The 26785-nt window shown below is 40.7% G+C and overlaps 1 protein-coding gene across 1 annotated transcript in view; it reads right to left on the bottom strand.

Annotated features, from left to right (window-relative positions):
* The window catches only part of LOC104467334 (probable phospholipid-transporting ATPase VB), a 53401-nt gene that overhangs the window by 154 nt on the left and 26462 nt on the right, over window positions 1-26785 (bottom strand). Inside the window, 16 exon segments of the mRNA XM_010081075.1 lie at window positions 1-371; window positions 4325-4512; window positions 4962-5066; window positions 5176-5256; window positions 6394-6594; window positions 7957-8082; window positions 8626-8702; window positions 9900-10212; window positions 13426-13610; window positions 15118-15244; window positions 15988-16094; window positions 16628-17213; window positions 17770-17949; window positions 23490-23725; window positions 24613-24865; window positions 25991-26118. The exon segment at window positions 1-371 is cut by the window's left edge and continues 14 nt beyond it. Coding sequence (XP_010079377.1) covers window positions 1-371; window positions 4325-4512; window positions 4962-5066; window positions 5176-5256; window positions 6394-6594; window positions 7957-8082; window positions 8626-8702; window positions 9900-10212; window positions 13426-13610; window positions 15118-15244; window positions 15988-16094; window positions 16628-17213; window positions 17770-17949; window positions 23490-23725; window positions 24613-24865; window positions 25991-26118 — 3264 coding nt within the window.

The raw sequence follows: 26785 nt of genomic DNA, 5'->3' as shown, positions 1-26785 counted from the left end.
AAGGTCCTTCTGAAGAGTCTGTGGTAGTAGGTTCTTCCTCTGCCCACCTATTGAAGAAAAAGTAGCCTTCTTCAGGTGTCCGTTTCCTGAGAGGGTTCACTTCAGAGGTGGAAAGTCTCTGACTTTCTGTGTCCCCATGAGACACAGCTGCTGCTGCTGGGTGTAAAAATGGTGACACACATAAGTGGCTGAAGTTTTGGTCAAAGTCATCATTAGATGTAGGTGATGCTACAGGTGTACCAGAAGTAGTTTTTCTTGATCTCAATTTCTGGATTTCAAGATCCTGTTGCCTTTTAGGACGTTTATCTAGTTGCTGTGCTTTCAGAATCAGAGATGCTCCAACGGTTCCTCGTAGAGCAAAAATAAAGAACCTGATGAAGGAAGAAGAGAACAGATTGTCTTACCAGGGGGTTCCTTCCACAATCTGCATCTCATAACACAAATCCAGTTGCTAATTTCCATTGCTCTGCAGGCACCTGGTAGACATTTCATACCTACCTGGTAAATGAAAGTTAACTCTTGGATCTTAATGCACCATGTAACTATACAATTATACCAACCTGTACGGAGTCACTGACATGTATATAAATACTAAATAAATGATAATAGAACCACTTGATTGCTGAAGAGTGCAAGAAAGATATGAAGAAGCTCACCAAGAGATACTGTATTTGGGGAGATCGAGGTTATACTTATACTGTCAAAACACACTAAAGAAGGGATCTTAATTTTATAGATAACATAAAATCAGAAATGTAAACACCTCAGCTTGTGCATTTGCTCAGGAAGCAGTAAGAATAAATGTGTCCTACCTGCCCTTTACAGGACAGAGAACTTGTATAACTATATATTGTGTGCAGTGAGAGAGGACACATCCTCTCCCCATGTCGTGTCAGTTTTGTCTGAAAACCAAAGTCTCTTTCAAAGCATCTTTCTAATAGGATTTGATCTTCACATAGATGGCCTCAATATGCATTTTAAAGCAAACGTGGAGACTCTTTGAAATTGCATTAAGAAAGCTGACGTCTTCACATCCTGCTGCTAAATGTATGCATAAATAAGTATAACAAGATTAAAAAGCCTAACAAGCCAGACTAAGTACAGAAAGGGCTTGTAAGGCAATGGGCTTCTCAGGCCTCTCTGCACAAGTAGGAGCAGACAAACGCATTTTTGCTGTGCCTGTGCTCAGGCTGGTCAGTCCCATAGCATCTCAGGTCTGGGAACTGTGCAGTTGCTGGTCAAGGTTGGGCAGCTAAAGAGCACAACTATAGAGAGACCAGGTCCGCTGTGTAGATCTGGTGTGGATCATGTTGTCCCCTCTATATTTTGTCCAAGTTGCAGGTGGACCAGACAGGAGGACAGACAAGGGAAGGAGAACTGTCTTCCATCTCATGAACTGCTTTCACTCACTCTTGCCCTTCTCACAGACCTGCAAGATGCAAGGCTACGTTACCTGTTGGTCTCTGCATGGCTTCCTGGCAGACCGCAGCCTGCCTTCCACAGCTGGAGAAACGTATCTGGTTCATACGTTGAGGTCCTCCAGGAGACACAGAGCCTTCCCTTGCCAGTGAACGAACATGAAACCCAGATCCCTTTCTCCTTCTCAGACTCAAGGGTTTCAGTACCTAACGTTGTGCAGTTTGTGTTCCAAAACAACATTCCGAGGCAGTTTTGAGATGCAGATGCACAGAGGATGCCCTGCAGAGTCCTGCCAGACAGTGCTCCAGGAACAGCCTGCAGCAGGCAGGGCACAGGCAAGCCCCCGAGTGCCTGCAGTGTCTCAGGAACGTGAGCTAGCACAGAAGGCAGTAGCAAAAGGAAGAACTGAGGAGAACAAGGATTTTAACAAACCCCTTAGGAAGAAACCACAATCTCAAGGCTCCAACTAGTTTCTGAAGGAGATAAGGAGCAGGCAGCGTGGCGAGATGAATCGACTGATGCTTAAGTACATTTTAACAAAGGGTGGTTTCACCACTGCTGTGATAGGCTGACACAGCCAAGTTGAAGCAGAACCTGAGGGCTGGATATTCTATGAACTGAGGACTCTGCAGAAAATATTCTGGGGTACCTACATGAAGGAACAGTAGTCCTCCAACTTTGAAGATCTCAAGACACAAATGTTTAAGCTCAGTGTCCAGCTGAGGCAGCAACAATCTTAACCTTGCTGAATTCCTGAGATATAAGTTCTCTAACCACATGTTTGTTGTTGCTCTCAGTAGAAAGCTCAGGGTCAAAAATGACACCGTGAATGAGGGCTGACAGGAAAACCAAAATCACACAGAAGGAGAACAGACTGCAAAAGGATGCCCTGACCAGAAGACATGAGATCGACCTTACTGAACTGATGTGTTGTTTATCCTGATCTGAAGTTATATAATGTAACATGAAGTCACAAAAGCATCTCAAGTCAAATTGGTAAATAATAACAATTTGAAGAAAAATATTATCTAGTCTTAAAGGTTCCTTTTTAGGCAAAGTTAGGGCTTCAATTCTAATGCCTTAAAGCACTTTTAAAATCAGATACTAAAAATATTTTCCTGATTCTTGCAATACCAGTGTGCTGCACTACTTCATGACAATTAGGATAGAGAGGAGCAAGGCAGTCAAACAAACCAATTTTTTTCATTGTCTAAGCAGAAATAAAAATTTCAAGTGGTTCAACTCAGACAAAGCATACCTGCTTAAAGAATGATTAAGGTATTAGGCATCAAAAGTAGTAAGTTTACCATATATATATATATGGGAACAGAATCATGTTTTTCAAACAAGATTTTTTCAGTAACCTATCAATGTAGAACTGGAGACCAGTGACAAGTGGTGTTCCTCAGAGGCTGGTATTGGGACTGGTGTTGTTCAACAACTTTGTGGGAGACATGGACTGTGGCATTGAGTGCACCCTCAGCAAGTTTCCCAGTGACACCAAGCTGTGTGGTGCAGTCAACATGCTAGAGGGAAGGGATGCCATCCAGAGGGACCTTGACAGGCTTGAGAGGTGGGCCAATGCAAACCTCATGAAGTTCAACAAGGCCAAGTGCAAGGTCCTGCACGTGGGTCAAGGCAATCCCAAGCACAAATACAGGCTGGGAGGAGAATGGATAGAGAGCAGCTCTGAGGGGAAGGCTCAATGTGCACTGGCAGCCCAGAAACCCAACCGTGTCCTGGGCTGCATCAAAAGAAGTGTGACAAGCAGGTTGAGGGAGGTGATTCTACCCCTCTGCTCTGCTCTGCTCTTGTGAGACCCCACCTGCAGTGCTGCATCCAGCTCTGAGGCCTCCAACATAAGAAGGACATGGATCCGTTGGAGCGAGTTCAGAGGAGGGCCACAAAGATGGTCAGAGGCTGGAGCATCTCCCGAACGAGGATGGGCTGAGAGAGTTGAGGCTGTTCAGCCTGGAGAAGAGAAGGCTCTGGGGGAACCTTAGAGCAGCCTTCCAGTACCTAAAGGGGGCTAGAGGAGAGATGGGGAGGCACTCTTGATCAGGGAGTGGAGCAATAAGATGAGGGGTAATAGCTTTAAGCTGAAAGAGGGTCGATTTAGATTAGGTTATTAGGAAGAAATGTTTTCCTGTGAGGCTGATAAGGCAGTGTCCCAGGTTGCCCAGAGAAGCTGTGGATGCCCCATCCCTGGAGGGGTTCAAGGCCAGGCTAGATGAGGCTTTGAGCAACCTGGGCTAGTGGGAGGTGTCCCTGCCCATGGCAGGGGGTTGGAGCTAGATGATCTCTAAGGTCCCTTCCAAGCCAAACCATTCTATGATTCTGTGAAAATAATTATCCCTCTCCAAATATTATTCAGCCTCAGTTAAAGCTATCTTTAACAATTGGTTGCACAGGGTAAAACTAAGCACCTGGATACAGAAAATTTTTTGATATAGAAACATGTTCTTAAATTTGGCTTAGTAATGCACTGTAATGTACTAAAGAAACAGAATATATTTTGTAACTCTCAAAGCATGCAGGACTATTTCAAAGACTTGCTTTCTAGTCTTGATCAGCTCAACAACATTGCATTTATAACAGTGAACAGTTATGTAGCAGAATTGTACTGGTAAACTTTGAAGCACTCCAGAAAGAAAGGTTTTCCTGATGGGAAAACAAAACCAATAGATATACAGTGACTCAACTAGGGTTATGTAACTGCATAAATTAATGCTTCATGAACTGCAAAGTTGAACCCAAGCATCTGACTTCCACACTGATCATCCACCCCTGTGCACCACGTGTGCCTGACATCTCTCATATCTATATACATCATTATTGAATTTCACTCAAATGCCTACAAATCCACAACATGAAAGCTGCGAGGAAAACAGTGCATCATTCCAACCTTGGCAGGAGTGCGATGACTGGGGTGATCAGACACAGTAAGTAGAAGGTGGGCTCTGAAAGCTGTTTCTCCATAATCCAGTAGGGGTTGGTGGGAGGGTTGCAGAGCACGCAGGTAGCATTGTAGATCAGAGAGAAGACGAGGTAAAACACAACACTGCCAATCATCGCTACCACGTGGAACAGGGTCTGTAAGGAGAATTACATGAAATGACAGTGATGCTTGTGAGACTCTTAATCTGGGTGTAAGACAGGAGGATACAAAGAAGGGTTAGAAAGAACTTATCCAACTCATCCCCGCTACTGAAAAGTGCAGCAGGAGAAATACCTGGAAATTAACTTACAAAACAGCAGCAACAGTGAATACAGTTCTTTAAGAAGCATGTCCTCATACAATGATGTACAAATTGTGTACTATCCTGTCCAAAGGCACCACAGAAGCAAATTCTGTCACTGTGCATGTGAAGGTATTGTCCTGAGGCTAATAATCGATTCTGGCACGCTATGAAATCTCAGTGCTATTTTTTGTGACCTAGAATTCTGGCAAATGACTCTGAAAAGACAATTCCATGTCTACACAGTATGCTACATTCAGAAAAGAAAATCAGTCATGTGAATAAGACAGGTCAAACACATACCCATGTTTTCATTTCTAGAGCCTGGTGCAAGAGAATGGTCAGGAGGGAGACGGTATTGATGGGGTTTCCAAATGAAAACACATCTATGTCAGAGTTCTCGTATGTCTAGAAAACAGGCAGACAGACTGTGATGAACCCTCGCTATTCAGCAGTGAATTTTTCTATTTTTTAAGGAGTACAGGAGAATGAGAATATTAATTACCCTGGTACTTACCAAATAGGGGACAAAGAAGCAAATGAGGCTCTGATAGAAGGCATCCAACATAGTGATAATGAAAGTTGACAGCTTGTATATCTGCAGGAGTTTATAGATCACAGTCATTATAATGGAACACACATCTCTCGTCAGTCCTGCAGGCATAATTGCTGTCTGTTTTTTCTTCCATTCAGGCTATTGATTACAGGTAACTGGTCTCCCTTGATGAATAAATGCCTCCTGAGCAGCTGATTTAGACCAAAGGCTTATGTCTGAGCAGGCATTTTCTCTGTGTTAACTAAAGACAGACCTTAGGAAGATCAGCCAGTCAACTAAGGGTCTTAAAAGCTGAATGTCACGAATGCTCCATCTCTCCCCAAGGGACCACATTCCTCATATTCTTTTGTAAACAAAGCTCTCGCTAGAGCTACAGAATTGGTTAAAAATCCTTTCTGTTAAGGTTCCTTCCATTGAAACACCTATTTTGTGCCATTTTAATTTGACTACTTGTCATATTGAAACTTTTCTAGCGACCTAGGGACTTTTTACAAGGGCATGTGGTGACAGGATGAGGGGTAATGGATTTAAACCAGAAGAGGACAGATTTAGATGAGATATTAGGAATAAATTCTTTACTGTGAGGCTGGTGAGGCAGTGGCCCAGGTTGCCCAGAGAAGCTGTGGATGTCCCATCCCTGGAGGGGTTCAAGGCCAGGCTGGATGAGGCTTTGAGCAACCTGGGCTAGTGGGAGGTGTCCCTGCCCATGGCATCCTGTTTTATTTTTCTCCCCATGCTGTCTCTGGGAAATTTTTTATATGCGTGGTTTGTACATATATACATACACAGATGCATATTTGCTCTGTCATCTCTTTTTCATATCAGAAACACCAAACACAGGGCTAATTCATTGGCACATCACTTTACTTTTATAATGCAGCATGCTGGTACCAAACAGGATGGCACCATGTATTTAATGTCAGAATAAACCTTCCCATTTGCACCTTCCAACTATGACCAAGCACCCAGCCTCACTTCCAAGAAGTAACTTCAATCATATGTTCCTTAACAGTTCTTCTGACATCTACAATTACACCTTCTTTTAGTGGGCTCAGGAAACTAGAAACCATAAATGGATCATTTGGTTCCAAGTAAGTCTAAACTCTTCTCTTCCCTCCCTCCCCAAAAACCTGTGGTCCTTTGGCTTATCAAGCTGTTATTTCAGTAGTCAAGACATACCTCTGAATTTTGTCCAATCTTGTACAACTCAGGCAAACCTAGAAGTGTTTCTGCAGAAACATCTTTATCCAGGACTCCAAAGAGAAGAGGGGGAATCGAGGTGAAGAAGAGATTGAAAAAAATCATCTGCCAGTAATCTATCATCGTGCTTCCTGAGAACCCACAGAAGAACTGGTACCAGAAGAGCAGGTTGACGTAGCTCTGTGGAGAAGCAAATGCAAACACAATGTCCTGTTACAAGATGGACTGTGTCTCTCCACCTGCGCAGAAGCACATCCTTCATCCTGATGTGATTCCATTTCTCTTTGGGTGGTGGGAGTTGTGGAGCTGCACCTTTCCTGTGACCCCTCCTTTACGTCCTCTTCCTCTCCCCACACTGTTCCCTATTATTACAGCTGATCTGGACCCTTTAGTTTGCAATGCATAGACGGTCTACATCACTCATCGTTCAGCCTGCAAGGTTTATGTATGTAGTACATTGGTTATAAACAGAGTCTCCCAAGAATACATTATTTTGGTTAAAAATACTGTCAGTAGACAGCTCTGCACTTTATTCCATAAAGCAGTACATCTTAAGGGACTACTTCACACTGATCCACTGTGATACATCTTTTTAAAAGTCATTAGGTTTCTTTAACAAAATATCAGGGAATAATGAAGTAAACTGTTCACAGCTCTGAGCACCAGATTTTAAAATCCTTTTACAAACTTGTTGTCCACGCAGAACCAAAGGCCTCCTGCTCCCTAACAGTACTGGGGAGATAACAGAACAGCAGCACCCCAGTCTGGAGAGCTATTTCACATTGCAAATAAATATCCTTTGAATACTAAAAGGATGCTCAATCAAGGGGAAAAAAAAAAGTTTCCATTTCCACAACAAATTTTAACACTGATAAGAAGCAATCCCTATTCAACGTTATTATTAAAAAAATACAGATACTTTGAATTCTAAGTAAATAGTCTTTCACGCTCAGAGATTATTTCATGTCAAATGGACTTGTTTGCATAGTCTTGTAGAAACTGTATTACTATCAGGTTTTTCCACTTTACATTATTCTTCAATGCACAGCTTATTTGCATATACATTAAATTTTTAATAAAAATTCCAGATATGACTCCATCATTACTTGCAAGTGGTTCCTATCAAATTAAATGCAAAAATCCAGATGTTTCACAGGCAACCGATTTTTAGTGCAGAGTCATCGTCTATATTCTAGCACTAATAATCTGCTCTTCCTTATGCAAATTTTATTTTGAGGCTCATGGGCATTATTAATAAAGTTTCTTGAACTACCATATAAAAGTTGCCTTAAGTCCTTTTTCCTTTGGGAATAATGCTATTTCAAAATATCTTTAGAACCCATATTTTCCTTGATGCTTTATGCAGCACATTACTAAGAAGGTAGGATACTGTAAACTTGCAAAGTGAAGAAAGAGGACCTATAGCTTCACAAAAAGTAAGAGAGTATGACCTGCAAAAAACAAAAACAAAACAAGAAAATACCCCAGCCCTGGACTTAACTGTTGCTAGGATGAAAACTTTTAGAATTTTAATGATCTTACCACATTTTTGTAGAAAAAGTAAATCACCATCTTTGCCAGGCGAGCATAACACCAATGTCCATGGACAAGAAGCAGTTTTTTGAGATGCTTAAATCGGGATATTGCAAAGTCACTAGCCATCACAGCCTTTGGTAAAAAGAATACAAATTAAATTTACAGCATGTCTTTTTCCCACGCAATATAATGAAATTTGAACATGGACATTTAAATTATTTCCTAGTATTGAATATTGTAGGAAAAAATCCCCAGCCTTGAGAAAACAGGTGGAATTTTCTATCTCTGCAGAACTCTCCACCTTAGGAGAATGAAGAAGGGGGATGTATAGGAAAGAATTTGGGGCAGAAAACACTGAAGGAGAATCAACAAAATCTGGAAATGCTATAGCAGAGATGACTCAGAAACCAGACGCTAACCTAACACTGGACAGGCATCTGCTAATTTTCCAGTCTTACGAGCAAACACGAGTTTGTCCACGCATGCTAATTGTTGGCTCAAAACACCCTTTGTTTGGCTGGACCTATAATTGTGAACTGCATATTAATTTACGACAGTAATAATGCCAACTTGCATCTTTAAGACAACACTCAAGAGTACAGGGCTGCTATGGAACTTATTAAGCAGCAAGAGACTGTATGACAAAAGAGGAAAGGGAATAAATTGAAGGGATACCTGCATCCCTTCTTGGCCAGATATTCCAATTCCAACATCAGCTGCTTGAATCATACTTACATCATTTGCACCATCACCTAGAATGGGAAGACAGGAGGGAACAATAAAAGTGCAAGAAAGGGTCCTTAATACAAAAGAACAAGAAAAAAACCCCTCAGCTATGCTGATAAACAAAGGCTATTCTGTACTACCGTGCATCTTAATTAGGATAACTGATACTCAGCATCAAGCATTCATGACCTCTAGGCTCCGATCTTGGTTGGAACATCCTCTGTCCCAGGAGACATGGATCCACCAGGGCTAAGCCCAATGCTGGGACTGGCTGGTGGTGGCATGGACATCCCGACACCATCTATATCTGTGTTGTTCTCTAGGTTTCTCCCTCGTGAACTCCATATGCTCAGCAACATGCTTTGCAGCACCCTACTTCACTCCAATTTATATGAAAAAAATTGGTTGCAGTTGATAACGTAACAAGCCAATTCAGGAGTTATTCTGCTCATTTCCACTTGCAGCAACACGTTAAATACATAACCAAATTTCCATGGAAAGAAGAGCCATGGCTGTTGCCTGCAACACAGAGATTGTGAATTAAGTTAGTTGTTAAAGCAAAATAAATGAAGTGGAAGGCTGAAAGCTTGTTTTGAACTCTAAGGCAAAGCAAGAAATTTAAAAATATATCAGACCTTTCCTTTTCTGTTTAGTCTACAGAGGTGTATTTTTTAGTTTTAAAGTCATAAAAATCAATTCTGCAAGGATTTTAGTGGGATGAGTTTCCAAAATTGGAACGACTTTCCAAAAGTGGAACAGGAAACAAAGCATTTCACATTATTTGAAGGTAAAAAGCAAATGAGTCAGTGCTTAATATCACTCTGGGGATAACACTGTTTTCACCAGTTGGGAAAATCTGACAGGAAAAGGGCTTTATGAAAAGACAAAACAGTAACTACTGTAGACTGCTTTCCACGCCCAAAGCGAGGGCATTCTGGAGGGAATGTGTACATACGTTTGTACTGGTGTGCATGAAAGGGACAGCTGGGAAATTCTGCATTTGGAGGGCCTTCATTTTGTTTGAACAGGGGCCAGACTTGCTCACTGAAAGCTGAAGAAGGACTTTCATATGGTTATTGGTCAAGAAAGACTATTCAGTGCTATTTTTCCACAGTATCCAAGGCACAAGAAATAGCTAATTCAATACACTCCATACAGTTCTGTAACTCATAAAGACAGACCCTGCTTCCCCCTTTCTCCTGCAAGGTTCAGAACGCAGGTACCTATCGACAGGGTCATCACTTTGAGCTGCCTCCGCACGAGCTTGACCACCATGCTCTTCTGCAGAGGAGTGGAGCGGCAGCACAGCACCGAGCGGCAGTGCTTTGTCAGCGCCAGGAACTTCTCCTCCAGGCCCCCCTGGAAGATGATGTTCAGTGTCCGCCCATCAACCACCAGTCCAAACTCGGGACTGGGGGCCTCAGAGGTTGAGAAGGATGTTGGGATAATGCCAAAAAATTTCCTCCGTGGTTTTTCAACCTCACAATTCTTCCTCACCTCTTCCAAGGTTAAATTCAAGAGAGATTCACAAGTTTCCTGTAAGAAAACAGAAGTGGTTCTAGAAATAGTTATCTCCCTTTACAGCACAGCACCTTACAAAGTGTTTGTTTGTATAATCATGCACATGGGTTTAAGTGTACCAGATAAACATTAGGGAAAACTGACTGAGAAACGCACTGATTCATCAGATGGGAGATTATTTCAATGGTGCCATCAAATCCTTCAGTGAAAACACTGCACATCTTATCAGCTAGTTAACTGTAGTAAGAAATTATCTTAAAAGAGAAGAATATAATCTTCACATCAGAAAGACATTTGTATTTGGAGTGCTGAGAGTATAGAAAAAAAATATCTATTTTTTCTAAAGGAGATTTTGGAAATCTAGCGCTGATATGAACGATGTGAGATACTGCAGCATTTATTTCCCTCAGAAATAAACCCCAGTAGACAAACAAGAGGTTCAGATTTTCAAAACTACCTAGTAGCTTTGACAATTTGGTCTTTTCTATGCCACAAATCAGGTGTGTGTCACAGTTAGGGACAGAAATAAAGCTTCATATTGCCCAACACTGTGCTTCAAACACCAGCTAAGTCTTTTCCTCTTAGCAAATTTGCCTCATTTTGGACCGAAGTCCCCTTTCAGAGGCGAACAGCTTGGGATTGACTTAATATCAAATACAAACAGATTTAAGGGGAGCACTTTTACGTCTCCCATACAGATCTAAATTGGCACACCACTATCAGAGAAAACCCAGAACGATCTAAAAGTTATTTTGCTGCCTGTTAGTACTAAAAGTGCCCCTTCTGTGGCATGGCACTGAATGCCTGAGGAGCTAATCACTCCCTTTTCTACCTTTTCTGTCAGCTTTATTGAGTGATGATTCAGTTCTTAAATGTTATTTTCACTTTATGTTGCATAAGGTACATGTGTAGGATGTTTGCAAGATTTAAATTACACTTAGGTGGGAGGTTCTGGAATCAAATCTACCTCTGACATCGAATAAAAGCTGCATGCAGCCTGCACACTGAAAACCTCTAAAAAAATATTGAAGCAGCATTATCTTTCCGTGAACAAAACAAAAATTGTAGCAGAAATTCCTGGTTTGTCTTGGCTTGCCTCTTTAAATAAATCCCTCAAACTACCTACTTGTGCTGCTTCTTCATGGAAGATATTTAACTTCCAGTGTTTGGATAAGCTGCTGAGTTCAGGGGTGGAAAGAGAGTCCCTTCCCACTGAAGCCAGTTGAAGGGTTAATTTTGTCAAAATTAATGGTTTATTCTGAAAGCAGAACAATTTTTTATGTATTATTTGTTTTCCCTGGGTGCTGCCATTGGGAGACACTTTCAGAACCAGCATCCTTGGCTTCATTTTGAAAGGGAGGAAGGTAAATCTCACTGTGGAGCAAGACCAGCACCCGCTGAACCCCAGGTATTCACACAGGCTCCCACATGCGCACAGCCTGTGTCTGAGCCTGGATGGAGGGCTGCACAGGGTGCGATGGGCAAGTGCACGCACCTGTGTCTCCTGGAGCCAGGGTGGTCCTGCCTGCAGTATCAGTGCTCTGACAGACACCATCCTCTAATTTCCATCCTAAATATATTCATTCTGCTCTCTGTTAAAGCAGATACGCGTATCAAATGAAATTACACATTGAAGCAAGGAATGTATTCCGTGCCAAATTCCATATCATCTCTGCCTTTTCCCTATTTCCATGACATTAAAAAAAAAGAGACATTTGCATAGGATTTTGCTCTTGTTTGGAGAGCTACTAACTGCAGACAAAAGCACTTAGAAAGTAGGCCATCTAACTGCTCTACACAACTGCCTATCATGAGAAAAACTGTCAGTATTTTATATAATTAATCCTTACAATAGCTTTATAGAGAAAGGCAAGCTTGTGTCAGTAACCTCCCTTCTGTGGGGAGAAAAACTCAGGCAACAGAGACAACTGACTTGTCTGGTCACAGAGAGAAGCCCTGCTGTCCCTCCTCAGCCTCCTGTCTCCCCAGGGAAAGGCTCGTCTCCCGGGAACCCTGTTACTGCCCAGTGTGGACCACCTATGTACGCTGCGTAAAACGGACAGAGCAGCACACGAGAAAAGGGCAGTGGCTGCTGCCTGGGGGACCTTGGGGGCATCCGTGACTACATGGGAAGTAGGAGGCCATTAGCAAGAAAACAAAGAAGAACTCTCTCTCCCCTAAGCTCATCTCACAAGTCATCCGTCCCACTGGGGTGCCCGGAGGGATGAGACGCGAGGCTGTGCATGGTGGTGGCCATCCTGTTTCCCAAAGCAAGGCATGGTTTTCCTGGTACCTGACTTGTGTTGCTCCACAATCTGCAAAAGCCAAGGTTGCTTTTCTAAAGCCTTTTACTTTCACCATCCTTAATGGCATTTACGTCTTCAAAAGGTAGGACTCTATTTTCTCTCTTCCATTCAGAGCGTTTCAGGAATAGCCACAGATTGCACCACAGACTGTTTGCTGTATTTTAGCGAGTGACAGGAGCTGACAGACGTGCCCTGGAAGTGATTATCCTCATTTTGGAGTATGTTTGCTTTGCTTACTGCCTGACCTTCTTACTGCCCGTGGAAATTCAGGGAATATCTGTGCACATCAACAACTATGTTCGCCACCATGGAATGTCAAGAAAGTGACTGTTTTCAACTGCCCCACAAGAACTCTATTTAGATTTCCAAGAAGGTGAAATGCTGCTTACATAAAAAGACACCAGATTAAGTTGTTTGCTAATAAATTATCAATTAAGCCTGACCCTATCAGGGAGCATGCAACTAGAAAGTTCTGAATTTAATTAAATCTACACCTGCATATTTTTTCCACACTGGCTTGTACAGTACTTTCCAAATGTCTTCCTACACCTGGGGTTAAAATATCATTGTAACTTAAATTTCCATTGCAAGGTGAAAAGCCAGGTATTGATATTATCAAGGAATCACGCACTTAAACTGCAGATTACCTTCTTTCTAGAGTTCACTATTCTTTTTTATTTTTTTTTTTGTTTAAAGAATATTTTCATTTGGAGATATTGTGCTTTAATTGAATAAAACTCTGCACAACTGTCTTGCATTCCAATCCATCCTGTTACACGTGGTCTAAAGAGCTCCTGGCCTAATGCTGTGGGTTTTTTGGCTGTTTTCTTGTGTTGAATGCAGCCTAAAGCAAAACAGTGCCAGGCCACAAGACATGAAAAAAGGTGAAGACAGCAAATTCTGTGCATCTCTCTATACTCACCTTATTTTCAGTGTTAATGGTGAAGACAGTGTCTCTCTGTTTCAGGAGCTTACAGGAATATGCGATGTTAACGGCTGTTTCCTGTTTGTCTCCTGTCAGCACCCAGATCTGTATCCCAGCTTCTCTAAGAGCCTCAATAGTGTCAGGCACTCCATCTTGCAGCCGATCTTCAATCCCTGTTGCTCCTGGGCAAACAGAAAAAGAAGTAGTGAACTAGGTTTTTTCCATTTGGAAATCATGTTGCTATTTTCTTTTTTAAGAAAAAGGTCTTTGGCTTCCAATCATGAACCTGACCTTGTCAAGAGCTGAGCCAAGGTCATGTCCAGCAAATAAACACACAAGCACAAGATCTACATTTGGATTAAGAGGTGGATGTGTCAGCAATCAATTTCTGGCTCTTCATTTTACTCATTGCTAGACCAATGCATTTCATTTCCTCTTAATAATCCAAACTGACAACGTACTGGCAGAGGAAGTACACCACATGAATTTTTAAAATACTGCATTGAGACGATTCAAAGCAACCAGAAAATATGAACTTTGACTATTTCAATGACTGCTATTCCTACTGTCAAGTTAGATGCTTCACGCATCAAAGGGAGAAGAAATGGCACAGTAAGTTTTGTTTTTGAAAATGTGCAAACTTAGATGCAGATGCCAACACTCATCCTGATAGTAAATCACCATCTGAATGTTACAATACTCCTCCTCTTATCTCTTCCACTAGAGGTCAGTTTGAAGATGCTGTAGCTGTGATACATTAAGGACAGATATTGACTTAAGCTAAAAGAACACTTTTTGTGAAATAAAGTATGAAAGCACACAGACCCTTCAGAGCTGGCAAAGGTAACAGATTCAGACAAGATCTACATTACCTCTTATGTGGTTCTTCTTACGGCATTTACTGTTATTACTCTAACTTTTTAAATCACTGCAGAGATTATGAGAAGCTATAATGCTAATAGCTTGCAATCACAGAAATTCAGGATAACTGAGCACGGCACAGACTGCATTCACAGAAAGATGAGACTGAGACACCTCTGACAATCAAAGTCTTACAGACCAAAATATTTGGAAACAAAACAGAAAAGAAACATTGAAGTGCTCTGTAATTTAACAGAATAGCATTGTTAGATACGACAATGATGCACAAGTGCCAATGAATGCAAGTTTTAGCATGAAATATCCTTTTGCAGATTGCAGAAAGCAAACACAACAGTGCAACTGCAGTAGGAATTCACTAGCAAAAATGCCTGTCTGTGGACAGCAGTTTAACTTACTGTTTTTTATAATATAAGCTAATTACCAAAATTCCCTTGGAATTTGTGCTCAAAACTGAAGTTAATTTATAGTATTTTACAGGTTTATCTGAGGACACAGACACATAATTGAATTATGGGACCTTCATTATCTCCTGTGTCAGCTGAGCTACAGTAACAGCTGATGTGCATGTTCTTTGCTCCTGGCACAAGATAGTTTCCGTACACTTTTTCAAAGTTACTGCTGCTCAAAATGCACTAGAACTTGTTTAGACACTGTCATTGGACTGTATACCCTAGCCCTGAGACTTCCAAACCTCAGAGGAAGACTTTTTGACATAAATTAGTGTAAGCTGTTGTCTGTCTGATTGCCAAGAATATCACGGGAGAGCAAGTGATACTTCACACAATGAGGATTCTTATTTTTAACTACCCAGCAAGGTGAGTTTGGTCTCCAGATGCTGCGCTGTCTCCATTAACAGCTCATCTCTGTTTTCAATTGCAGCTTCTGCCTCCCGTCGAAAATTGGCCCATTTTTGAAAGTCATCTTCATTCAAGACCTGCATAATGCAATTTAAACAGAGCTCATTTTAAATTTAAATAAGAGAAGAATGCCAACACTGTGGATCAGGGAGACTTAACTCCTATCTAGGCTGGTAAAGTGCTGTGTCACCTTTAAAATAACACAAACTTTTCCAAGACAAGACTAGAAAAACTAGTAGTAATGAGAAAAACAGACTTGCCTTCCCGTTTGTATAAATGCTCTACAGCTGAGACTGAAAAACATGACCTGGAGAAACTCTTGATCACACAGCCCTTAGCTGGGACTCTCAACTGGAACACAGGGTTTCTGAAGGTTGCTCTACATTTCTCCAGACCTTGAAAATGACCTATTTGTTGCACACGGACAACTTCTGTATTTAAGTATCAGGCTGAGATGTACTAACCCAGGTTGAGGGCAAGATTTTTGAAAGCTGAATACCAAGCAAAACAGAAAAAGGTTGGCTCCTCTGTGGACTTTTTATTTCTTGCTTGCAGTCACTGTAGAGAAGGTCAGCTAGAGTTACCATAAGAGAAACAGAAATGTATGTTTTGAGGCTGACCAAAAATCCATCATCTGCTCACACTGAGGAAAAAGAGGAAAAAACAGACTGCAGAGCAATCGAATAGAGGGACAAAAAGATGGGCTGTATCTGTCTTGTTCTCTGAAGCAGAGAGAATTATAATCATTACATTTTTCTGACAAATCTATTGACATGTACAGAGCAAAGCTGTGGACAATATTAGGCTAATACCCTCCTACCTTCTTAGCTATGCACAGAGTTCTTAGGCCATCACGGGCATAGTAGTCCAGATGCTTCTGTGTTTTTTCTTTTATTCTTTTCATTCTCTTCTCTGCACTAATGTCAGCTGTGAAATACAAGGAAAATATTCTGTATTTTAAGCATGGATAATTTCAGACCTAATTGCCTAAGATTAAAAAGAGTGGGCATTAGACAAAACTGGATTCCACTATAATAGCAATTCCCTTAAAAGCTCAAAACTGTTGGCTGTGCATAAGCTGAAAGCTTGCTAAAGATCTTGGTTTCCTTTAAGATAACATTACTTCAGTTTTTCTGTTTGTTTGGTTTCTGATGCTATAGCAACCTTACTGACAAGCTGAAATACACTGGTCAGGCCCTTATGACAGCATTATCGAAGAGGACACAGTCCACAGGGGTTAGCGCTGTCAGTGAATTTTAATCAGCCCATTCCATATTCTGAGCACCACTCAGGTTAAATACATACCTCAGTTCAGATCTGCAAGAATATCACTAGAAACAGCTTATTCATTTTTTATACTTCTAATGTATAGATATAATATTTAATGTAGAAAAGATTACTGCAAACTTCTTGTGCTTCATTATAGGAGACACAACAGAAATAGCTCACTGGCTAATCACCTTTGTCAGAGTCTTCCAGCAAGTCCATTATCACAGAGTCAGCCCCTTTTGTGTAGACAACAATCTCCTCGGTTAGAGGGTGTCTCACCACCACAGACATCCTTTTCCTTACTGAGTCAAACGCCAAAGTGTAGAGAATATCAAAAGTCAGGAGTGTGCCTTGTGGCAGCCGTACAGTCACCTGCTCGGGAGTTCGGGACACTAACGTAAAACTATACGCCTGGGCAGCGTAGACTAGCGCTGCCTCGTCTGGGCTCTCAGCCTCGTAACAAAACTCTGTTGGCAAAGAACTGTTAGTCACTGATTTAAAAACCTCGTCCAAGGAAGCACTGCCAATATCTGTGCTGCCCTTGCCCTGGAGCTCATGGCCTCTGCCACTGTCACAGCAGTCGTTGTCATTGTCACAGCAATCCAATGCAGCAAGATGCTCCTCGGTGTTCTTTGCAGTGAAGCTGGCGCCTAGGTCTGAACTAGACTGAGACGATGAAAAAGACTGACTAAGGCTTGCTAATTTTAGCCGTTGAAACATCTGATGAATCTTTTCTAGGGTGATTCCTGAAGGTTTTATTGGTGGTGGGACTGTGACCTAGAAATACGAGAAAACCTGTGGTTAAAATTAAATGTGAACTACAAGATACTTTTCAAAACCTCAATGTATTTTTCTGTATCTAAATGACAATAATTAGAAAAGCAACATTTTTTTTTTTCCCCCCCTATTTAACTGTGGTGGGGGAATTCAGTAAAGGAGTCATAGGTGAATTGACATCCAGATTTGATGGTGGTTTCTATCTCTACCTCTGAAGCAAAGATGGAGTCAAGCCCCTTGCAGTTCTGTCAGTGGCCTCAGAGAGAAGAGCCAACCCAGCATATTCAACCTGTTTCTCACAATATATATAACATAAAATCTAAAGGAAAAAGTGCAGATACTGTGGTAGCCATACCTATTCACCAAACATAAAAATCTATGTTAGGAAGGGATATACACAGGCAGGGAAACAGTAGATATTACACAAAAGGTAAAAGAACTAGAGAAGAACTCCCAAACAAACCATTTTTCACCATTTCAGGTTTCACTGAACACTGCTCTATGTTGTTAAATGGAAGCATAATCAATTTTCCTCATAGACTTAAAGTCAGATTACCCTTTGTCTTGGCTCAGTAGCTGTGGAGACCAGGACTGTATTGCAGATGGCAAGGGCAAGAAAAAAGTCAGTAAGGGCTGTGGAAGTCTTCATATGTACAAAAGGAGAAAGATTTTCAGTGTGGAGTGCAGCTTCTCTCACTCGCCTCAGCAGCCTGCTATCGGGAGCCACATCCTTCTCCTGGAACAGAAATTACTTTGTGAGGATTATGCCCATTTACCTTTGTCCTCAAGGAAGAACTATCAACTTGATAGCTTCTTCTTGCCTCTCATTCAATTTACACCTAGAATTATGTAAGGTAAATGCTTTTTGTAGTTAACATCTAGGGAAAAAAGATACATTTCTGAAAGCTGCATAAATACATAATTAGAAGGAAATGCATTTTGAAATAGAAGATGATTTCAGAATTATATTTCTTTTGAGATCTACTAAAAGTTAAGAATAATCTATATTGTATTCCCCAACTTTGAAAATGCTGACTTCTGAATTAAGGGCTATTCTAGACGGAAGTGGACTTGGCATCTCCCATTTCAGTGTGGGAACAGATTGTTATTTCAACAGAGAATATATTGTGCTTATGGCTTGGTTACAGCACTATCACTTTTTGTTTCCAGAGTCATTTTGGTTTTCACCTAGAAAGAGAAGCTATCTCAAACTGTTCTTCCTCTGTTTTTAAAATAAATAAATACACACATGCATACTTCATTTGTTCCTGAAATGTTACTGTAATTTTACTTTTTTTTTAATCAAACCTAAATTTGCAAGCCAAACTACTTAATGTCACTTACCTACAATTTAATCTGGTGTAGAGCTATGGGAGCATTACTTTTAATGGAAATTTCATGTTAGCAGAGTCTGGTTTGGATTTGTTTTAAGGAACTGCCAACGTGATTTAGCTGCTTTCTAGTTCATCTCAGCTATTACCCTCTCCTCTTTCAATCTGGCGCAGTTTTCTGAAGTTCCTTAAATATGCAACAGAAGCCAACCGACCACCTTCACGGCTGTGTTGTGCTGAGCTGAATATGTTGCGTTGTAACTCCTGCTCGCTAAAGTGAACAGCGGTTCTTAAATCACCCTAATAATTGCAAATAAATCTCCTGCTCATTTTGCAGCAGAGAGCTGAAATGAAACCCAAAGATGGAACAATTGCACTTTCTCTGCTACAGGAGGCTTGGGTTCTGCTAGCTCAGTGTTTTCCTGCTTTTTTGTTTCACAAATGGGGAAATGTTTTCAGTGTAGATGCAGTCCTTTCTCTAGCAAACTGATTCATACTGAGGACCAGCCTGATTTTTTTGTTATCTTCTCAGGTGTCTTAAAAGGAATCAGAGGCTGAAAAGTGGAAGCTGTCATTCTTTAGAGACCCTTTCACAACATTGCACTGCAGCAGACAGCTGCTGTGGGTAACTGTGTCTGCTGCCAATACCGTGCTTTGTACACACAGCAACCCCAAATAGCTCAACTGGACAATTCCTATGAAGACTCCATGTGTGCAGACACAACTGTCAAAACAGTTAAGCTGGGAATTATATTAAATTCAAAACATGAAAAATCAGAAACTCACGGACTGTTTGCCCAGCTATCCATATATTCCTCATGCATTGCCACAATTAGAATGAACCTCACATACCACAAATTATTACATATGGATCTCAGCCTCTCCTATCCATCATCATCCTACCCAAGTTCTTTTGAATCTGTATCCTCAATATCTGTCTCTAGTTCATGCCAAAAATTACAATGTTCTAGTGGATATTCCACTTCAGCAGAAACTTTCCGAACTCAAAATTTTCCTCTAGAAAAATAGAAAATTGTCAGGTCAATTGTGGCCTCAGAGAAAGGTTTTAAAAACAAAATAATACAAAAATCAATATTTATCAGAAATGTGTTTCTAATTTTCTTTTTCACATTCAGTGAAAACAAAGCTGACTTGAATTTCCAGCCGTATGGAACTTCAGGTTATTAAAAAAATTCAGACAAACAAGTCTGTTCATTGGCTACCCTGAACATATATAAAAACGAACAAACAAAAAGAGAATGAAAGAAAACAACACTAATGGTGATAATCAGTTAAACTTACTCCCTTTTCAATGTTAGCAATTTTGTTAGTGAAAATGCTGATGTTATAAAATGGCTACTGACATTTGGTTTTTAAGATTTCCTCATTAATTTGATAGCATTTCTTCTACTTGGCAGCACCAGAAGCTGATTACAATAGGACAATTTAAATCTTCATCAAATGCTTCTAATAGCAAGGCACTCTTTATTGGAATTATTAAATCTAGAAGGAAATACATTTGTCACGATCTTAATTCATAAGAACACCTAAAGGTAGAAAGAGTAAGTGTTAATTCTCTATCTTCCAAATTTGCTATAATTTGATATTTTTCCTACTTTTTTTAAAGTTCCCTTAAGTCCTTGTGTCAGCCTTAGCTCTGTTGTTTTAGAATACATTATTTTATTTTTCCCTCTGAGAAGTTTCAGCAGCCACAAGGAAGGAAATTAATGAAGTATCCTGGCATGGTCTCCTCCTCAGGTACCCAAAGAAACCAGTGACTTGGCCAACATCAGCTTCTAAGTTCCAAACTGAGATGGTGTCCTCTAGCTGGGCTGAAGGCTGGCTCTCCAGAGGGCCAGACAGGCAGGGTGAAAATCAGCTTCTGTTCTCACAGGGGGTGTGACAGAACAGGTAACTCTGTTCTTTTTCCAGTTGCGTTAGATACTTTAGGCTCTGCACCATACCTGTGTTACTATGACTCCAGAAAAGCAAAGCAATGCTATTTAGTTATTCTTCTAGGATCTACAGGCTTCAGTTTAATTAACTTTACCAAATGCCATGAAAACCCCATCATCCTCTTCTCTATCTCAGAGACACACTGAAATGAACATGTTAATTGATAAGAGCTTCTTGGATTTCAGTAAAACATCGAAACTTGTCAAGCAGAGCGCGCTCTCACAAACAGGCAGGCTGAAATACATTCGGTAGCCGCAGAGCTTCCTAATTGCAGAACTGCTCAGAATGCTGAGACAAAGTTCAAACCTGCTGCTTTGCAAGCACAATCAATTCCCACTGCGCAAATGCACTTAAAATACCATATGTAACCTGCTTATCACTGATTCATGTATGGCTGACTGAGAGTACGTAAATTTTGTGATCACTGCATTGATAACCTTCCTTTAAAAACTGTTCACATATAAATTTGACATTTGTAAATTATTATCTTTTGTTTGGCACCGTTACTTTCCAATTAAACTCTTTACATTTTGTAGGATACTATTATGTTAATGGCTCTCATGCTTTAAAATGCTTTTTTTGGCAACAGTTCCGACATGCAGGTGCTCAGAGCAGATGCTGTGCTAACCCTTACCCAAAATCCACTGTGTCTTCTCAGCAGTGCAAAGTTCTTTATTTTACTATTACGTGAGGCTACCAGTTTTCATGAATAGTTTTCATGTGACTGGCACATCAACCCTTGGAAACTTGACATTTACTAAGAAAAAGCCAACAAAAACAAATTGTACAATGCCAGCTCTTAGCCTTTGGACTTTATGTTGTTTATTATGTAAAACAAGGGGGTTTTTTTGTCTTGAATTTGCTGATCTGAAGAAGCTGAGTCTCACAATTTCATAGCGAGGATTGTGTTTGACAATCATTGACTGCCACTGCATACTTCAATGCTTTTATTTTATCAGAGCCATTCATCCAGAAGGGCTCCACAAGCCTTAAATGAATCAAGTTGAATAGCAGTCTGTGTCTTCACTCACACATTGTTCAAAGATGAATTTTTCTTAAGGAACTTTGACTACTGAGATACATTCAGGCCCATGATACTATCTGTATAACTGGACTATTTGAGATGCTCCAGATTTGCAGAAAAGTACAAATGCATTGGACAAGGTGTTATAAGTTCCAAAGGGCAGGAACCATAGAGACACAGAAAATGGTATTATCCCCATTTTATTAATAGGGAATTGGCTTGCTGGTAAAGATAGATACTACTATGTATCATTTGAAGGATACCAACACACAGGACAGCCTCTGGGCAATATCTAAGTGTCTCCATTTTTACTACATCTTCATGTTTGTCACAGAGGTTAAATGATTTACTCAGATAGAGCGACATCTATTAGCAGCTAAAGCTGGTTATTTCCATAACAGCAGCTTTTTCTCTCTCTGCAAAGGATGTGTTTGATACTAGTTCCTGAGATATTGCTTTTACAGTGGAAAAAAAAAATAACATGGTGGTTTATTTATAGAAGAAAATGAAGAGGCTTTGCTGTAAAAAACATAATTGGGGAAATATACTGTCAAGAAGTTCCTTTATCACACTTTGGAAGTCATGACCAATGGGTTCTCAAGTACCCATGGAGACATTCTCAATATCCCATGAGGACTGGGATGGAAAATGTCAGGATAACAACAGACAAAACCCCCATATTCCAAGACCAAGAGGAGTACTGACTGATGTCTACTACATGAGAGAGGAACTGAATGAGGCAAGTAGGATCTTATAATGAACTTAAATTTACATCCTCTAAAAAAAATGTCAGCAAGACATAAACTTTGCCAAGAAGAAAAAATGCAGAAAAAGTTCTGGTAATTCTGTATTTATTAGATTTTTTTAATCAAGATTTGGAAGGGTTTTCCAGGCATTTAATTTTAATTTGGATTCTAATTTTGGAAGTGTTTGACCTTCTCCTAGAGTCTATAAAAGCCTTATGTGAAACATCTGTTAAAAAACTTTCAGGAAGAAAAAAAACAGTCCGAATTTAACTACATTATGTTAGATTTTGGGAAGATTCAGATCTATTATTCATCAGATTCTAAGATTTTCCTAGAATTGCAATGAAGGCAACATGTATTTCCACGTTAGTACTCCAGGTGAGGCAGAGGTCACCTAGCTACTGAAGGAGGACAAGGCTCTTCAGAATCTTGCAGAGTTCAACTTCTTGCAAGGTTTAAGACCTTATTCCGAAAGCCCTTTTAGTTTAATTTCTCTTATCTTTGTGAGAAGTGCCTTTTTTTTTTTCTTTTCCTTGAAAAATGCAGTATTTATCTTTTGACACGCTAACAAACTCCCAGAACTGCTCTGGAGAGCGCAGCTTGGGTATTTTGCCTGCACAGCGTGGGGGTGGCTACACCTTGTTTAACAGAGATGATCTGTTGCAATGCTAGTAGCAGAAGTAGTTTGTGGCTTTCTGAGCTATGTTCAAACTCAGACTTCAAACCCATACTCCCTCTTTCTGACCACCATCTCCCAGAAGGACCTGTGCCTCCTGCTTCTGCAAAGCCCTGCCCCAGGCTCACATCCCTAGCTACTCTTGCACAACCACAGCCCAGAATCCCCACCTCATTTAGTGTACCAGAACAGTACAAAAAGTTCATTCCTCTTTGTGCAAAGTGCCTCTTGTTGTTATGAGCCACAGTCTCAGTCCTTGGACCCCAAATTCATATATCCTCCTCCTATCAAGCATCCATCGCAAAACCTCATCTGTGTGCCCTACAGTCCTTGATCCAAGGACGGGGACTCCCAAATCCTCACCCAGCTCCCCCTGACTGCAGCCCGCATGCTCCAAGTCGGGACCCCAAGGCTTTGTCTCTCCCTTCCCACTCTTAGCTCCACCAGGGCTTGGATTTCTCCTGTCCACCTATTGGCTTCCAATCACAAAACACAACAGAAAAGAGAATGTAAAATGTGTTAGCTTGGTCTGTTTGTACTCACAAGGGTCGTGCTGAACGCCACTTGAGACTGGTTGCTGTCACGACGACCCAGTGACCTGTTCCTTGTATGTCCCTGAAAATGAGCCCTGGCACTCTGGGACCTCCTTAAAGGTCTCAAAGTCCTCTGCTTATAAGTGCCTGGTCTCTCAACATTCAAGGGAGGAAGACTGAAGTGTTGAAGTTTTGCAAAGTCCTCATCATCTAAATCCAACTCTCTGTGGGTTTCTAGGCGTCTGGCTGTAAAAAGAGAAAATAAAACCTTACCTCTTGTTCTCTTTTTTTTGCATTGCTCAGAAGGCATTCCTTAGTAGGTTAAGAAAACTGAAACAAACTAAATCAAAGCCGAAACATCTCGAAAGTCAGCACCAGAAAAACTTAACTTTCCATTTCAGTTTCTGGCAACTCCCACTCTCCTGTGTTCATTAATGCAAGAAAACAAAAATGCATTTTCAAAGCAATTGGTCACTTTTATGGACTTCTGCTAATGCTTGGTCTCTTTAGCTGCATTTTGTAGTTGACTGGAATAGGAGTGTGAAATATGATCATTCACAAATTTGCTAGTGTTTTCAGTCACAGAGCACAAACATAGTTTTGGCAGCTGCTTGCCAACTTAATAAAATCCTTCACACTATGTAGAGGGAGAAAGTAGCGAACGAGAACGGGTTGGAGTCAAACCCCCAGATTCAGGGCACCGAATGCCAAGAGACTTCAGATACGGACCGAAGCTAGGGTTTGACTCAAGAAAATGGTAATTACTTTTGGCCTCACTGTGTTTCATTATTAACTAATCTCAGTTTGTGAGCTTGTAAAAGGTTGGCTGGCATTAATTTAGAACTGAAAGAAAAAAATGTTCTCTTTGCACTCTTGAATGGGTATTGAATGCGGGACAGAGCCTGAGATGCCTGCAGAGGGAACGAGAAAACCATTCCCATGCGACTGCTGAAGCATTTAAAACACCTTCACTTTTGTGAATGTCCATAACAGGAGTCCCTCCCAAAATGGAGACAAATCCATAAGGCTCTACATTCAGTCAAGGTCTCAGAAGCCCCTTTAAATACTAAATTTTAAATTAATAACATTTAGTTGCTCAGAGAGAAAAGTGAGTATAAAAACATGTCTCTCACCATTTTCCTGGTGTGAAAACTCAATTCCATCCACAGTACAGCGTCGGAATACCATTTTGTTTTCTGTTAGTGTCCCGGTTTTGTCTGAGAAGATATACTGGATTTGTCCAAGATCTTCAGCAATATTTAGGGCACGGCACTGTATGGGCAAATCTGCTTCTTCATCATACAGGTCAATGTCATTGTGAATTAAGAAGACTTGGCCCAACTTCACAAGCTCAATGGACACATAAAGAGAAATGGGGATTAAAACCTGAAAGAGAGATGAAATTCTCAGTGAGGGGTGAGACAAGTCTTACTGCTTTCTGTCAGCAATGTCCTGGCACAGGTATACTAACAATTTTCAGAGAAACAGTTCTTCCTAGAAACACATTGTAGGACTGAATAATAATAGTTCAGGGGAGAAAAGAAGTCCTGCACACAACAGCAATTGATAAACAGGGACAATAAGTGACAAATTTAAGACAAAATTCCTAGAAAACCAAATGCAAAGATGGGTCTTTCAGAGGATGCTCTTACAAAGCACATTTGCTGGACTGAGGAGCATGCTTGCTCTTACCCTCCTCAAACTCTGATGCACTAGCACAGAATAACTCCTAATGTAAAAAAGTTTCACACGCAATTATCTGCATGCAACACTTCCCACCCACTAACTTCCCTGCCCTGAAATAATAATGAATTCTTAAGATGCACAAATATTCTGTTTCAGTAATAAAGAATAATCCCCCAAAGAATCTATAAGCAGCTCTGAAATTTATTTTCACAGTTCATTCAGATTAAAGAAATTCTGTCCACTCAATTCTCAGCAGTTCCATCAAGAAATCTGAAAAATAAATGTGATTTTTTTCCCAAATCCCATAAAATGTTCTCTCCCAATTAGACTCAGATATACAAGCATCTTATATCTAATTTAGCTTTTTTCCTAAACCAGCTGAACCATTCTTAGTTACTATTCCCCATTGGCAAAAACGACAATTTTTGTTTCACTGTTTTCCTGAGATATTCAGTGGCATCCTTATTTTGGAAATCTGGACACAGGCAGAAAAGAAAAAGCTGACATTTAGATGTAAACATCCTCTTTACTGCATATGCTAGAGATTCTGGAGTTATTTAAAGATACAAAATGTGTCCTTCCTATCTATATCCTTGTGGGGTTTCAACAACAAGAAAGAAAAATCAGCAGTTAGAAAGAAAAAAAAAAAAAAAAGAAGATGCATTATTTCACACTTGGATGATTTGAAACACTCCTAGCAATATTTTCAAATAGGATTAAGAAGGTACTGCACAGCCATTAGCTGATATTAATTGTTCATTAGTGATTATACTCAGGTTTGAATAGCTTCTTCCTTGGAGGTAACAGGGAGGTTTTTCCTTTTACCTGCAACAGGATTATCATTGTCAAGAACATGTAGAAACCAGCAAGAACCAGAGACGGAAAGTTGCCATTCTTGTCTGGGACATCATAAGGCGGATGCTCTGAGAAGTTTCCAGTCCAAATGCCATGCCCTGTAGGAATTATGTACAATGTTGAAATACACTGAACAGGAGGGTGATTGACAAAGCTTCTGAAATTTCCAGAAATGGCCTGCTATGATAACTAAAAAGAAAGAACACTTCCAAAACAACAGTCCCCAAACAATTCTGTAAATCTGTTTGAGAATGCAAAGTATATGCAGAGCTCTGTAGCACATACATACAACTGATATGCTGGTAAGAAATGAGCGGTCATGGACGCTTATTCACCTCTCCTTCAGCAGGTGTCCCCCAGGGCTCCTGCTCTGCTCAAAGCTCTCCTCACTCCATGTCTTGCTCCTGAAGGACTCCATCTCTACCCCCTTGGGGTGGGTTAACCTTGGCTGGATGCCAGGTGCCCACCAGGCCCCTCTATCACTCCCCCTTCAGCAAAATAAAGGGGGAGAATAAGAAGAAAAACTCTTGGGTCAAGATAAAAGCAGTTTAATTAAAGCAAAGGCCACGCACAGAAACAAAAGGTAAATAAAGATGTTATTCCCTACTTCCCCTCAGTAAGCAATGTCTGTCCACTGCCCAGGAAAGCAGAGCTTCAGTCTGTGTAGCAGCTGCTCCTGGAGACAAACACAGTAACCAATGTCCCCCTCCTCCTGCCTGCCCTTGGCTGTTATGGCTGAGCTGGGGGCACCAGGGCTGGGACAAA

Source organism: Pterocles gutturalis, unplaced genomic scaffold (genome assembly GCF_000699245.1).
Source record: "Pterocles gutturalis isolate BGI_N339 unplaced genomic scaffold, ASM69924v1 scaffold5104, whole genome shotgun sequence".
Lineage (NCBI taxonomy): Eukaryota > Metazoa > Chordata > Aves > Pterocliformes > Pteroclidae > Pterocles > Pterocles gutturalis.
Note: the sequence above shows the minus strand (reverse complement) of the source record. Positions and strands in the feature narration are given on the sequence as shown.